Source organism: Pongo abelii, chromosome 16 (assembly GCF_028885655.2).
Source record: "Pongo abelii isolate AG06213 chromosome 16, NHGRI_mPonAbe1-v2.0_pri, whole genome shotgun sequence".
NCBI classification, from domain to species: domain Eukaryota; kingdom Metazoa; phylum Chordata; class Mammalia; order Primates; family Hominidae; genus Pongo; species Pongo abelii.
The window spans coordinates 37,737,249-37,752,578 of record NC_072001.2 but is presented as its reverse complement, the minus strand read 5'-3'; the positions used below and the strand labels follow the sequence as shown (position 1 = coordinate 37,752,578).

The window sequence follows — 15,330 nt, the reverse complement described above, 5'->3', positions numbered from 1 at the left end:
GAAGGAGTACTGTTTACATACAGATCACTCATATGCAGATTACATGTATTAATAAAACTCATCCTTCACCCCAATTCTCTCTCTTTTTTTAATTTGAGACGGAGTTTTGCTCTTGTTGCCCAGGCTGGAGTGCAAGGACATGATCTTGGCTTACTGCAACCTCTGCCTCCTGGGTTCAAGTGATTCTCCTGCCTCAGCCTCCTGAGTAGCTGGGATTACAGGCACCCACCATGACACTCAGCTAATATTTTGTATTTTTAGTAGAGATGGGGTTTCACTATGTTGGCCAGGCTGTCTCAAACTCCTGACCTCAGGTGATCCACCGGCCTCGGCTTCCCAAAGTGCTGGGATTACAGGCGTGAGCCACCGTGCCCGGCCTCACCCCTAATTCTTAATAGCCAACATTTATTAATCTGGTTTTAACATCTGTGTGAAAACAAAAATAAGTTGTTACCAGATATGCTGCATTTCAGGCATTCGTTAGATTCTTAGTTTTGAGGTGCCAGTTTTTTAATACAGAGAGCAAATGTCTGATTAAAAGAATAATTCAGGCTGGGCGCAGTGGCTCACGCCTGTAATCTCAGCACTTTGGGAGGCCGAGGTGGGCGGATCACGAGGTCAGGGGTTCAAGACCAGCCTGGCCAACATAGTGAAACCCTGTCTCTACTAAAAACACAAAAAATTAGCCAGGTGTGATGGCAGGTGCCTGTAATCCCAGCTATTCAGGAGGCTGAGGCAGGAGAATGGCTTGAACCTGGGAGGCAGAGGTTGCAGTGAGATGAGATTGTGCGGGCGACAGAGCGAAACTCCGTCTCAAAAAAAAAAAAAAAAAAAAAGAAGAGTTCAAATATGGATCTTTTTTTCCTTTTCAGGTTGTCTTGCTCTTCCCAAATTGAATTTGCAGTTTTTGACTCTTCATGACTACCTGCTAAGGAACTTTAACCTCTTCCGCTTAGAATCAACTTATGAAATTCGGCAGGACATTGAAGATAGTGTCAGCAGAATGAAGCCATGGTTAGTAAATTGGTTCCACCTGTAATGAAGAGACGCAAACAGTGACTGATAAACTTCTGTCAGAAACCTTATAAGTATATTTAGAAATAATATACTGGCACAAAAGTGCCCTCTAAAATAGGAGATATTTACTCTTTGAGACATTTTTAAATGTGAATTAACATACATCAAAATTGCTAAAATATAAATCACATATCTGGGTACTTGGGAATGGGAATGGGAGACTGGGGATAAGGGAGAAGAAGTCATCATGCTCAAGAAGGGAAAGGGGAAATGTAGACGGAGTAGGTCAGACCTTACTTAAAGGCCGATTGGAAGGCTAGGGGTTGGCCAAGCAGGCCCGTACTAGGTCAGGACAGTTTAAGTCCTGGAGGAAGCTTATGATAAAGGGGTGTTCCATTAATCCAGCTACTCATCACTGTTGCCACAGTATTCTCAGGCAGCCTCTCTAGGGGAATGGAGAGAGGATTAGGGCTGTTGCCTCACATTGCCTGGGGTTGTACATTAGAAAATCTTCTCTGTCTCTCTACCTATAGATTCTGTGGAAGAAAGTAAATCACCAGGATTTACTTTTAGGGCCAGTTGAGTTGGTCTTGTTATTTGAGGAATTCTTCTGCATAAACTCCACTTCCCACCTGCTAGCTCATGTCTGGAATTCCTTTAGCTAAGAAAAGTCTTTCATTCTGGTAATTGTAGCAGCTCTGCATTACAAGAATTTGTAAGGTTGATTTACTTTTATAGATGTGGCTGACTTTAGGCAAATGCTCTTCATTCACTATTTCATTCGAAGTATGAAATTGATAGATGTAAGTTATACATCACAAGTGATTATAAATGAGTAAAATACTATGAGATGGATTTTTATTACATTATATAATAGGACACCATGTATACATACACGATTATACTGCATTTTATGTGAAAAGCTGAACAGCTTTGGAATGTGAACTGATGCAGGTATCTTCCAGGCTTCTGCTTACTAATTATAGAGAGCTACCACAGACACTGTGATTATGATCTATTTTTTCACTTCTATGTTTTATTTCATAGAGAGTTCTATTTTTTAATTATTATGTGAAAAGTTATTCTGGGTGAGACTATAAAATACAACACAAAGCATTTTTGACTTAATAATCAGTTGAGTCAGTAGGCAGGCAAACACTGTGAAATTTGTATACCCACTGGCTGATCATTCCTGCCCACAGCTTTGCTGAAATTGTTGCCCATTGTTTGCACCCTGGGGGAGGGATTGATCAGAAAACTTCTTTACAATTTACGGTTACCTTGAGTTTATATGCTCAGATTCTGGGCCTAATTTTGGCCATTTTGCAAACTAGGGATTTATTAACTGGCAGTTCAACAAATAGAATTCATTTATATTTTACTTAAATGCCAAGTGCAACAAAAATACTTTGAGTTCTTTTGGTCTATTAATAAAAAAATTTTTTTTAATTATACCATTTTCTGGCTGGGGAAGAAAATGTCACTTTTTGGAGTTAATTCATTCACATTTGTAATAATAGATTTTTCTAAACTTACATTTTTAATGCCCATCATTGAAAATTATTAAAAATGTTGAAACCTGAAACAGGGCCAGGCTTCTGTTTCATATATCTTGAAGATGAAAACTAACAGAGGCATTTTTACTCATTACGTGGCTCCAATGACTATGTTTTCCGGGTGCTGAAGCCCACTAACCAGCAGTAAGAGAGGATGTGCTTAAGGGCCGGAGATCTATACTTTTTCATGCTTCAAGTAGATTTTATAAGAAGAGAAAGGGGTAAGGGGAGTAGATTAGTGGTTGCTTGGGTTTGGTAACAGGGATTGACTGCAACTGGACAAGAGGGATCTTTTTAAAGATGATGGAAATGTTCCACAACTGAATTTTGTGGTGATGGATGCACAACTCTGTAAATTTACTGAGAACTATGGACTTGTATATTTATAGTGGATAAATGTTATGGTAATGTAAATTATACTGCATTAAAGCTGTAAAAAATGGAGGAGGTGATAGCAAGTTGTTTCACAAGGGTTTAGCCACTAAGTAATTCCTTTTAGACATTGTCCCAATACTAACCAAGCCATTGATTGCAGAACTTTGTTTTTAATTAGTTTCTCTTTTTGATGTTATGAAGTTCTACAATTTTTTGTTGTGACATAAAGTCTTTACATAGGAGGCAGTTTATCTTTGTAGATATGTCGTATTCTGCAGTACTTCCTAACTTTGGAGTGTTGCTTCAGTTTTTATGTTACATATTTCCCAAATACAACTTTTTAATATAAAAACTAAAGACTAGTTAGACTGACATAAGAAGAAAGAATCGGCATTGGGATGTTAGTGGTTCTGGTTATTACAACTAGCTTGTTTTTTTTTCCTTCCAATCCATAGCAGCATCTTTTAAATGATTTAAATATGCTCTAAAGGAGGTTTTTGCATAGATATTATTTGTTTGCTTGTTTTTAATTTTTTTTGAAATTATAGCTTGTCCTAAAATGTATTTGAAACAGCTTATAGAAGTACTTAAAATATAGAAAATAAAATATTAACAATTGAAACGGTCTTTATGAAGAGGATAAAAGGATAACAATATAAAATAAAATTAAGTAAAGAGGTCCTTCAGAAATGAAAGAGAAATAAAGACAGAAAAACAGAAGAGAACAAAAACTGAGAGAGTTTATCACCACTAGACTGCTTTACAATAAATGCTAAGGGAAGTTCTCCAAGCTGAAATAAAAAGCTGCCAATTTGTAACATGAAGAGACCCTGAATAGCTAAAGCAATCTTGATCAAGAAGAACAAAGCTGGAGACATCATACTTCCTGATTTCAAATTATATTACAAAGCTACAGTGGTCAAAACAGTATGGTACTGGCATAAAAACACATAGACCAACAAAAGAGAACAGAAAGCCCAGAAGTAAACCCACACTTGTACAACCATTTAATCTTCGATGTATGTGCCAAGAGTATACAATGGGGAAAGGAAAATGGTCTTGGGAAAGCTGGATATCTACTTGTAAAAAAATTAAATAGGATCCCTATATTACATGATACACAAAAGCTAACTGAAGGTAGATTGAAGATTTTAACGTAAGACCTGAACCCATGAAACTCTGAGAAGAAAACATAGGGGAAAAGCTCCATAACATTGGTCTTGGCAGTGATTTTTGGGTGATACCAAAAGCACAGGGAACAAAAGCAAAATTAAGTAAGTAGTGACCACATCAAACTGAAAAGTTTCTGCACAGCAAAGGAAACAGTCAACAAAATGAAAAGGCAGCCTTATATAATGGAAGAAAATATTTGCAAACCATGTATCTGATTAGAAGTTAATATCCAAAATATGTAAGGAACTCATATTACTCAATAGCAGAAGACCAAATAACCCAATAAAAAATGGGTGAAGGACTTCAATACTATTTTTTGTAAGAAGACATACAAAAGACAGATAGATGAAAAGGTGTTCAACATCACTAATCATCAAGGGAATGCATATCAAAACCACAATGAGATATTCAAACCTCACACCTGTTAGAATGGCTGTTATCAAAAGTCAAAAGATAACAAGTGTTTACAAGGATGTGGAGAAAAGGGAACTCTTATACACTATTGGTGGGAATGTCAATTAGTACAGCCATTATGGAAAGCAGTATGAAGGTTCCTCAAAAAATTAAAAAACAGAGCTATCGCATGATCCAGCAAACCCACTTCTGAATGTTTATCCAAAGGAAATAAAATCACTATCCCAAAGAGATGTCTGCACTCTTGTGTTCATTGCAGCATTATTCACAATAACCAAGATGTGGAAACAACTTAAGGGCTGAATGGATAAAATGTGAAAATGTGGTGTGTGTGTACATACATAAAAACACACAATCACACAATGGGATATGATTCACCTTTTAAAAAGAAGGAAATCCTTTTTTTGACAACATGGAGAAACCCAGAGTACCTTATGCTAAATGTATTAAGCCAGATACAGATAGACAAAAACTGATGATCTCACTTTACATATGGAATCTAAGAAAGGCAAATTCATAGAAGCAGTAGAAGGGCAGTTATCAGGTTGTGGGTGGGGGAAATGGGGTCATATTGGTCAAAGGGTCTAAACTTTCAGTTACAAGATACATAAGTTTGGAGATCTAATGTAAAGCATAGTGACTATAATTAATGTTTTATGTACTTGAAACTTGCCAGGATTGATCTTAAGTATTCTTACCACACACACAAAAAATGATAACTGGGTTGGTAATGATATCACAGTGTATACATAGTTTAAAACATCACATTGTATTCCTTAACTATATACAATTTTTATTTATCAAATATACCTTAATAAAGCTGAAATAAAACTAAGTGTGCTGGATTATTTATTTCTTTGATAAAATGGCTTAGCCCCAGAATGCTCTTATGTACATAGGGTTAGCTTTTTTCTTAGGTACGGGAGGAGACGTTCCTCTACTTCTGTTTCTTTTCTGGACCATGTTTGCCTGTTTCATGCTATCATATCCCTGTTTCATGCTATCATATATACTTTGTATACTTTGAGAGATAAAGGTTTTTTTTTTTTTTTTTTTTTTTAGTTAAGAAATAACGGTTACTAATATTAGGACTTAAATACTAACTGAACAGTATTCCTACTTACTGGTTTTAACTTGTCTAAAAGTTGGGGATAGATTATTTTTTGTTTGAGTAATCATCCATTTCTTTGGTTTCAGGCAATCTGAATATGGCGGTGTAGTGTTTGGTGGTTGGGCGCGAATGGCCCAGCCCATTGTGGCTTTCACTGTTGTTGAAGTGGCCAAACCCAACATAGGTGAAAACTGGCCAACCCGAGTTCGTGCAGATGTTACCATAAATCTGAATGTCAGAGATCACATCAAAGATGAATGGGAAGGTAAGTTTGTATTTCAAAAAGTGACATTACCTTTTGCCTTGTTATGAACTTTCACTTAGAGCATTAACCAAGTACTTTTACTAAATGTTATCCTTTTAAGCTTTTATTAAGCTTTATCCTTGAAATTTGATTTAAAGAATAGCAAATTTTTTTCTAATTATTAGTTTAAAAAATACCAGGGATCATACAAGAATATTTAGGTATCTTAATATTTTAGTAAAAAATATAAAATTGCGTACATATCAAAGTTTTGAAAACTGAAGTTTGCAAAACCTAGAGGAGAGCATTTTAAGTCTTAAATTTAGCAAAATAATATTTATGGATTTGTGGGATCAATATAAAAGAATAAAAATATTAGTGTTCACCAAAGAGCAGGGAGAAAGCCCACATATAACATGCAAACATGCAGAGCAGTAAGGAAAATTGCTATTTTTCAAAAGATAAAAGTAGCCAAGGGTGAAAAAAATAGAAATGCATGCACTTTTTGGAAAATAAAAATTAGGCAAGCCTTAAAAAGAATGTGGGGGTGGGCAGGGCTATAGTCAAACAGTTCAGAAATAAATAATAGTTTGTTTGCACCTAAGGCAGAAAGGATAAAGAGTCAGTGAAATCAAATGTAGTCAAGGATATATAATAATTGCAAAGAAATTAAAGGAGTTATTCCTCCTATTTTTTGCTAGGCAAGAGTTTAAGGATTAGAGTTCCATGTCAAAATTAATTTGTTTTGGAGGCAGATATGTTCAAAATTACTAAGTCCAATAGAGTTAAAACATCAATAAGACCTCTGCCAGAAGTGACATATGAACTGATTTCTAATAGGCAGTTTTAGATTTTTCTCCCAGCTGTCCTGTGAGAGGTCTTACTTGATGCCCTGTTTTGAGAAACAGTAGTCAGTAGGTTTTACCTCTTTTTACCTTCTTGGCATGCCAGAAAGAAAGGGATAGTCCCTTAATGGATCTGTTTTCAGAAATTATTACTACCAGTGTAGCTGTTTATAATCATGGGAGCTATATCATTATCAAAGAATTCTGAAGGAATCCAGCAACAAAGCTAGCCAAATGTTTAACAAATGCCTACCATAGTGGGTATAGTTTGTGACAGATTGTTTTATAACCCTTGTATCCTTCAAAAGAGTTCCATCCTGGTATATTACTCATCTAGAATAATGTGCACCTTTATTATTGCTGAACCTCGAGAAAGCCATTAAGTTGCTGGAGAAGGTCTCATATTTATTATTCCTTGAAGCTTAAGGAGATATTAAACACTGTGGATAATAAACTGAGATAACTTACTGGGTACCCCCAGAAGTAGTAAATGGTTGGAATTTTGTTTATTTTAAAGGACTCTATAGGAATTTATAGATGAGAGGTCTGCATTTTGGTGTTAAGGAAAACAAAAGGATGTTTAAAAACAGGCCACTTCCCCCATCACTGACTGCTTTCAGAAGGACATGAGACAGTCTTTTTTTCTTTTAAACATCAGCCTCTGGTAGAATGAGAACTGGAATGGGTACATTTTGATGGGCAAGATAGGGCACAATAGGGTGTTTTGGGATGAGTGATAATCTGGGGTATGATGAAGAGAAAAGTGTTTTCTGGGAGGCCTGGGCCAAAAACCAGCCCCTATATTGATCACAGATAGGGTAGCCAAATAGAAAATGGGAGCAAAAAGGAGAGATTCTGTAAACAATTTTATATATATATATATATATAGATAGATAGATAGATAGATAGATAGATATATTTTTTTTTTTAGACAGAGTCTCACTCTGTCGCCCAGGCTGGAGTGAAATGGCACAATCTCAGCTCACTGCAGCCTCCACCTCCCGGGTTCAAACAATTCTCTGCCTCAGCCTCCCGAGTAGCTGGGATTACAGGCACCCGCCACCACGCCTGGCTAATTTTTTGTATTTTTAGTAGAGATGGGGTTTCACCAGGCCAGGCTGCTCTTGTGATCCACTGGCCTCAGCCTCCCAAAGTGCTGGGATTGCAGGTGTGAGCCACCGTGCCCAGCCGAATATTGTTTTATACAAGTAAATTTTAAAGATTATTAAACTAAATACCATAAAACATTCCTTTTGTCCCTTTGAAAAGGTGTGAACCTCAAGCCCTTTTCTTCTTCAATATTCTCATTTAAAGTTAAGGAAACAGAATTCATGAAATGGAAATGCCAGATTTGCTCCAGAAAGCACAGCTAGGATAGGGTGGATACAAATTGTTGCAAGGAGAGAGACAGTTGAGCTCATTGAAATATAGGATTTAAAAAAATGTGGATCTAAGATGTCCCAGAGTAAAGTGGTTTGTTTTAGGAAGGAACAAGAGGTCATCCCTCAGTGATGCCAAAAAGTAACTCCTATCTTGGGAGAGGATAAATGACTTCTTAGGACCACTTCTTTGGCTTTAAGACTTAGAAGTTTTAATGAGCTGTGCAGATCAGACGTCACACAGGTAGTACAACTCAGAGAGTAGAATGGTTCTCATTCATTCTCATTACTTCTCTTGCTGCTTTGCATAGAATTTATTGGGAAATAATTAAGTCAGTATTATGAATAGAGTTATTATTTCTACCTTTACCCATACTCTAACCAGTCCCCCAATTAAGACAAACCAAAATATTTTCAGTACTATTAGCCATATACCCACATTGTTGATTTGATTTCATTGTGTTTGTTGTTAACAAGGTTATGAGCAAGCAGACTGTTTACATTTACATTTATGTCATATAATGGCTAACAAAAACATCAGAAATGGAATGAAGATTAAGTGGTGTAGCATTACATGCTGTGAGGTCTAATTTTATAATCCTTGTCTTCCAGTTTCTCTACTTTTAATAGAGCTGGGAAGCCATTTGAGTTCATTATTGGGTCTAGTGACCAAGAAGTTGTGGACTTTGGCACAAGTCTCCTATTTCTTGACATTCACTTATAAAAATGTTCACGATTTGCCAACTGAAACTGTATATATTCAGCCATCTTTCTCAAGATCATATCTGTAAACAATACTTTTTTGCCTTGATGAATTATTCTTGAGTTGACCTGTTTTAGTGAAATACAATTAGGCTGTCTTTGGAATGACACTGATAGATAGTTTAAACTGATATTAAAAACCTGCTAAATATGCTATAGATGGATTATATGCCAGCCATATTTTTGGTTACTTATTAAGAATGTTAAAAATAAGAATGATGACGAACATCCAATTTTGGAGCTGTAGCATGACTTGGAGGGCTTATTCAGTAATATATTCTGGCATGAATGTTTCTAATTTTAATATAAAGAGGTTTTCATTTCAATTAATGCTATGAAATATTGAGTATTAAAGATTATAGAAAAGCCCATAATTGTGTTACAATGCGATAATAATCATTGGTCACTCATGGTATCTCTCTACCAAAGATAAGAGGTAGAGAAGCAAATAAGAATTTGCCTACAAAAAGACTGAAAACAATGAAATTCTAATAAATGAAAATGTCTTTATATTTTACCAGGTCTTCGTAAGCATGATGTATGCTTTTTAATTACCGTACGTCCCACAAAACCTTATGGCACTAAGTTTGACCGGAGGAGACCTTTTATTGAGCAGGTTGGCCTGGTTTATGTCAGAGGCTGTGAAATTCAGGGCATGCTGGATGATAAAGGACGTGTCATTGAAGATGGTATGGTGACCTATATTTTTGAAAGAGTATGTGTATAGAAGGATAAATTTCTTTGCCTTTTTCCCTTTTTTGCTTCTTAGGTAATATTTTTTAGTTGTTTTACCTACTAAGTTGACACAAAGGATTTTGTATCACATATGCGTAGGGTACCTACCATGCAGTTTTAGATGTAGGTAACATGGTTTCTCACTGTGTCACACAGGCTGGAGTTCAGTGGGCAATCTCGGCCCACTGCAACCTCTGCCTCCTGGGTTCATGCGATTCTCCAGCCTCAGCCCTGCTAGTAGCTGGGACCATAGGCATATGTGACCATGCCCGGTTAATTTTTGTAGTTTTTGGTAGAGATGGGGTTTCCCCATGTTGCCCAGGCTGGTCTCAAACTCCTGAGATCAAGCAGTCCACCTGCCTCGGCCTCCCAAAGTGCTGGGATTTACAGACATGAGCCACCACCACACCCAGCCAGTTTCAAAACTTCTGTGTTAGATATCGGAAAGGACAGGATCTTTTTCTTTTTCTCCCCCCGGGATGGAGTTTTGCTCTGTCAACCAGGCTGGAGTGCAGTGGCGCGATCTCGGCTCACTGCAACCTCTGCCTCCCAAGTTCAAGCAATTCTGCCTCAGCCACCTGAGTAGCTGGGATTACAGGTGCCTGCCACCGTGCCTGGCTAATTTTTGTATTTTTAGTAGAGACAGGGTTTCACCATGTTGGCCAGGCTGGTCTCGAACTCTGGGACAGGATCTTTTGAAATCATCTTTATTCAAAGCTTTTTAAAATATATAATACTTTATAATATTTTTTTTTTTTTAAGAAACACTCTAAATATTTCTTACAGTTGTCCAAGCTTTTTTGTGTTCAATGATATATTTTTTCTTCTTAAATTATACCTAATGCTAGATGACGAGTTGGTGGGTGCAGCGCACCAGCATGGCACATGTATACATATGTAACTTACCTGCACATTGCGCACATGTACCATAAAACCTAAAGTATAATAATAATAATAATAATAATAATAAAAGAAAAAAGAAAAAAAAAAATTTGACTATTTTAATTAATTGTAGTGGTGGTTCTTAACTGGGAACAATACTGTCCTGCGTTTGGAAATGCATAGTGATATTTAGGTTTTCAAATGACTGGGATAGAGGTGAGGAATGGCAGGCTCTTGGCATTAGGTAACTGTAAGCCAAGGATGCTGAACATCTGAACAGAACTAAAAGAAAGAATTATCTTGCATAAGATGCCAACTTTACCCCATTTAAAAATACTGCTTTACAAAATTAGTCAGTTATTTAATCTTTTATGTGTATCACTTATTACCCCTTTGAAATTCTTTCTTCTGTTGTCCTGACTTCCTTTATAATACTTATTATTAAATTGTAACTGCATACATGTCTAGTGCTTATTTTACAATTTGGTTGTTAAACTTCTTTTGCAACTTCAGTTTCTGCCATCTGTGGTTTAGAGATTATATCATTGCTAAACTGCTGATGATTAAATTATTTATCTCTAGAATAAGAGGAAATAGGAGAAGCGAGTGGAAAATGGATGGAATAAGCATAAGGCCACATAATGGAACCAAAGTTGGAGGCCTAAGACCCCCCTTTCCCCCCACCCCCCCCAAAAAAAGAGGAGATATGTCAGAGAGGAAAGAAAAGGCTCTGGGCTTTCAACCATTAGTATCCTACATTTCTGTGTATGTGAAATTTCTTTTCATGCTGGTTATACTAGGTATGGAATGTGGAAGGATGAGAAAAGTGATGAACCTCTGTCAAATTAAAGAGTAGAAAACTATGCCTTAAATTCTAAAATACATATATTTAATTAGAAAATATTTATTGAATACTTACTATATGTAAGGCAGTAGTGGGAGCTATGAGTGACAAAAGTAAAGATAAGTTCTTTGACTTCTAAGTGCTCCTATTTTAGTTGAGTGTGTGTACAAATTATTGCAAGTCATGGCATTGCATTGTAAACATCACATGACTGCTATGGAAGGAAATAGTAGGAATTTAGAGAAAGAAGAAAATACTTTCAGCGTCTTAGAATTTGAAGTGGGTGAGTGGAGGGCATTCTAGTTTGGGAAGAATGGTTGGAGTTAAGCCTGAACCATCTACTCACCATTTCTAGAAAAGAAATACTGTTAACTTACTTTGATATTTAAAAAATATATATTTTATTTAACAAACTTTTTCAAATTGTCCAGGACCTGAACCCAGACCCAATCTTAGAGGAGAATCAAGGACATTTAGAGTGTTTTTGGATCCAAACCAGTATCAACAAGATATGACCAATACTATACAAAATGGAGCAGAGGATGTGTATGAAACTTTTAATATAATAATGAGGAGAAAACCAAAGGAAAATAACTTTAAGGTAATTTGGGTGTATGTAACTAAAAGTACTATGTCATAATTTAAGTAACTTTTATGACATAAATACAAAGATATTTGGTTAGAGGAAGATTTGTTAAGAAAAAAATAATGACTGCTTTTATTTTTACTGTAAGCAGTCCTCTTAAACTTTTAACATTGATGAAATATAAAAATTTAAAGAAATTGATTTGTTAAATCTATTTTGTCTTTTGAGGAGTTTAAAAACTGAAAATATAGATGAATCCAGGTGTTATGCTAAAGGTCCACCTCCTTTTCTGCTTTTTTTATATTAGGTACTCAGTTAATGCCCTATTATGAAGTGAAGAAAACTTGCTTACTTGTTTACTGGGGCTTCTTTTTTGAATCAAAAGTAGGTATACTTCCAGGTCACTTTAAGAATACAGATATGGAACCTCAAGGCTCTGAATTACTATATGATATAATATATTTTTACTCATTAGTAGGAAAGGGAGGTTTGGTGGCTCAAAGTTCTACTTTCAGAATAACTGTGGGGAGAAGAGTTTTAGTAAAGAATAGTTTTTAAAAACCATTATTTGAAACTATATTATAAAACTTAAACATTGAACAATTCTAGCATTTGATAATATGTAGCTTTTGCAGAAAGAGTGCCTTTCTTTTCTCTTTCTCCCGAAGTGCAGTACTTCTTAGACATTCCTATCACTTTATTACTTTTATGTAACCCTGTTGTTGTGATTTTTTAAAATCTTTTGAAGAGCAGAACTTGTTCTTCATCTCTCCCTGTTGTTGAACACAAATGGAGATATCCTTGATTTCTCTTTGTCTCATATTCTACTTCTAATCTATAAGTCTGATTAGCTCATCACCTCTGCCGATGCCACGTCCAAGACACCTTTGTCTCTCACATCCCTGCCTCCTTTCTTGTCTATTCCTCCCCTTACACATATCCACATAATGGCTGAATAATCCTTTTAAAATGTGAAGTATACCTTCATTTGATACCCCCACTTAACATTCTTTAATGGTTTCCCATCACATTAGAAAGTTCCTACCATAATCCAAAAGGCTCTCTCATTATCTGTCTTCTGGCTTCCTCTCCAACATCATTTTCTAACACTTTTTCCTTATTCACTCCATGTCAGTCACACTGCCCTTTTTGCTGTTTTTTTAAAATAATCCAAGACTTTTCACATGGTGTTCCTTTCACTTAGGTAATTATCCCCAGGTGTTTACATAGTTCATTTCCTCACCTGACATGGGCAACTCTTTTTCAATGTCACCTCCTAAGAGAAGCCTTCCCTGGCAACCTTACCTAAAGTAGCATCTTCCCTTCTCATCATTCTCTACCCTATTACCTTTATTTTTCATCAGAGCCTTTATCATAACTGATGATTATACATTTGTTACATATCTGAATTCTTCATTAGAAAGCAATGAAGCAAGCAAGTCTATGAGGACAGGGTTTTTGTTTTGTCTGCCAGCGTATCCTTAGCACCTAGAACTGTGCCTGTTATATAGTATGTTCTTAATAAACATCTATTGAGTGATCGAAGGATGGAGAAATCTAAGAGTTTCCAAGTTTTATAGTACCTATGACTGTCACAGTTGGTCAGTTTTCAGTAAATAAATCTCAGTTACTTCACTGCAAACTAAAACACTGTTTTCTTATATTCATTTGTTTGACTGTTTAGTGCCTACTGTAAGTCTGATATTGTGCTAAGATGAAGCTTATGAAGATGAATCAGACACAACTTATACCTTTAGAGAAGCTAGAAATATAGACAGATGCCTACCATGAACAGTTAGAAGGTGCCAAAAGCCATAAAAAGGCTGTGGATAAAAGTGTCCTGAAAGTTCAAAGGAGGCATTTAGTTTCTGATCCAAGAAAGAGGGGGAATGATTAACTTGCCTATGTTTAGGAAAAAAAGAATGCTCTCTTGGTTTCTTTCGTGTTTCATTATGTACCTGTGTAGCATCTCTCACTTACTGCCTTTTCTCTTTTCCAGTTTGTACAACCTATCCTAATCTGGATACTTTATTTTTTGCCTAGACAGTTATAATAGCCTCCTCTTTGTCTACCCTTGAGTCTCCTCATAGCCAGTCACCTGTTTTTCATGTTTCCTCCTACTGTGTGACACTGATCATTTTACTCTCCTTCTCAGAACATTTCTTTGACTTTCTATTCATGATGAAATAAATCAAAGCTCCTTCACAAATCTTTTACTTGAGTTCAATAAAAATGCCACTTTCCTCCATGAAACCTTTCCTAATGTTAAGTGTCCCCTGCATCCATCTCTCTCATTTACTGTGAACTTTGTTCCCACTGTATTTTGTAACATTCTTTACTATTTACCACATTCTGCTGCTTTGTGTTACAGTTAAGGACATATTTTATCTTGCTACTAAAACTGTAATTTCCTTAGAGGGCAGAGCCCTGATTTTATTCATCATTGTTACGTGAATATACTCATTTGGGTATTCATTCATTCACCCGTTCCGTATTTAAACTGTTCTAGATCCCTACTCTTGTCGGAATTATACTTTAGTAGGGATTAAACAAATGATAGTAGGGATAGTAGGGATAAAACAAATAACCAAGTACCTGAACAAGAGAATTTCAGGTACTGATAAGTGTAAGAACATAAAGCAAGGCAACGTGATTAAGGGTATGATTAACATATACTATCTTATTGTTTTCAAAAGTTGTATAACAGTTATGATTTAAAAATTGTCAGTTTGGTTATTTTAGTCTTTGAAATTAATAGCCTAGCCTCCAAATTTCTATATGTGAGATAGATCACTTTGTTGAAATGATTTTTGGAAAGTCTAAGAATTTCCCTTGGCTTTTTGTAATTACTTTTGACAGCATATATGCTAACTACTATAATGACCTTTTGTTGTAGTCCTGATTCTTTCCTTCTGAATTTTTATTTGATATTTCCTTTATTTTTATCATTTTGTTCACTTTATTTTTTATTTCTTCTCACAGTCCTAATTTTAATATTTCTAAGTTGTGATGTTTCATCACAATTGAAGTATACATTAATGTTCTTCTGGTTGTGCGTGATTTTAGCATTAAAGAACTATGGAATATAAAGAGGGAAAAATTCCAGGAGTTTCTGAGAGGAAGTATTTTCTTTAAGGGTTTGTTCTATATTGTTTTTTTGCTGCTGTGTCGACCTGAGTCTGGTTTTCATCCTATTCAATAGGAGTCAAATGGTAAATTTATTTATGTCATTCTGTCTAAGCGAACTCTTAACGGATAAACTGTTCTTGCTAAGTTTGGTCTTTTGTTTAACTCAGTGTGTGGTATCAGCTGAAAATATAGCTGTTGATTCAGTCTAGCCAAGCACCTGTCAGCCAGCGGAAAATAGCTTCTTGCTCTGAAACACTCGGGAATTCTGGATTAGTGCA

General features: G+C 35.8%; 1 protein-coding gene across 1 annotated transcript in view; it reads left to right on the top strand.

The window, feature by feature from the left end:
- AQR (aquarius intron-binding spliceosomal factor) overlaps positions 1-15,330 on the top strand; it is a 112,565-nt gene that overhangs the window by 52,839 nt on the left and 44,396 nt on the right. Inside the window, exons 16-19 of the mRNA XM_024232417.3 lie at positions 873-1,014; positions 5,733-5,911; positions 9,398-9,565; positions 11,769-11,938. Of these exons, the coding sequence (XP_024088185.1) occupies positions 873-1,014; positions 5,733-5,911; positions 9,398-9,565; positions 11,769-11,938 (659 nt within the window). The remainder of the gene's footprint in view (positions 1-872; positions 1,015-5,732; positions 5,912-9,397; positions 9,566-11,768; positions 11,939-15,330) is intronic.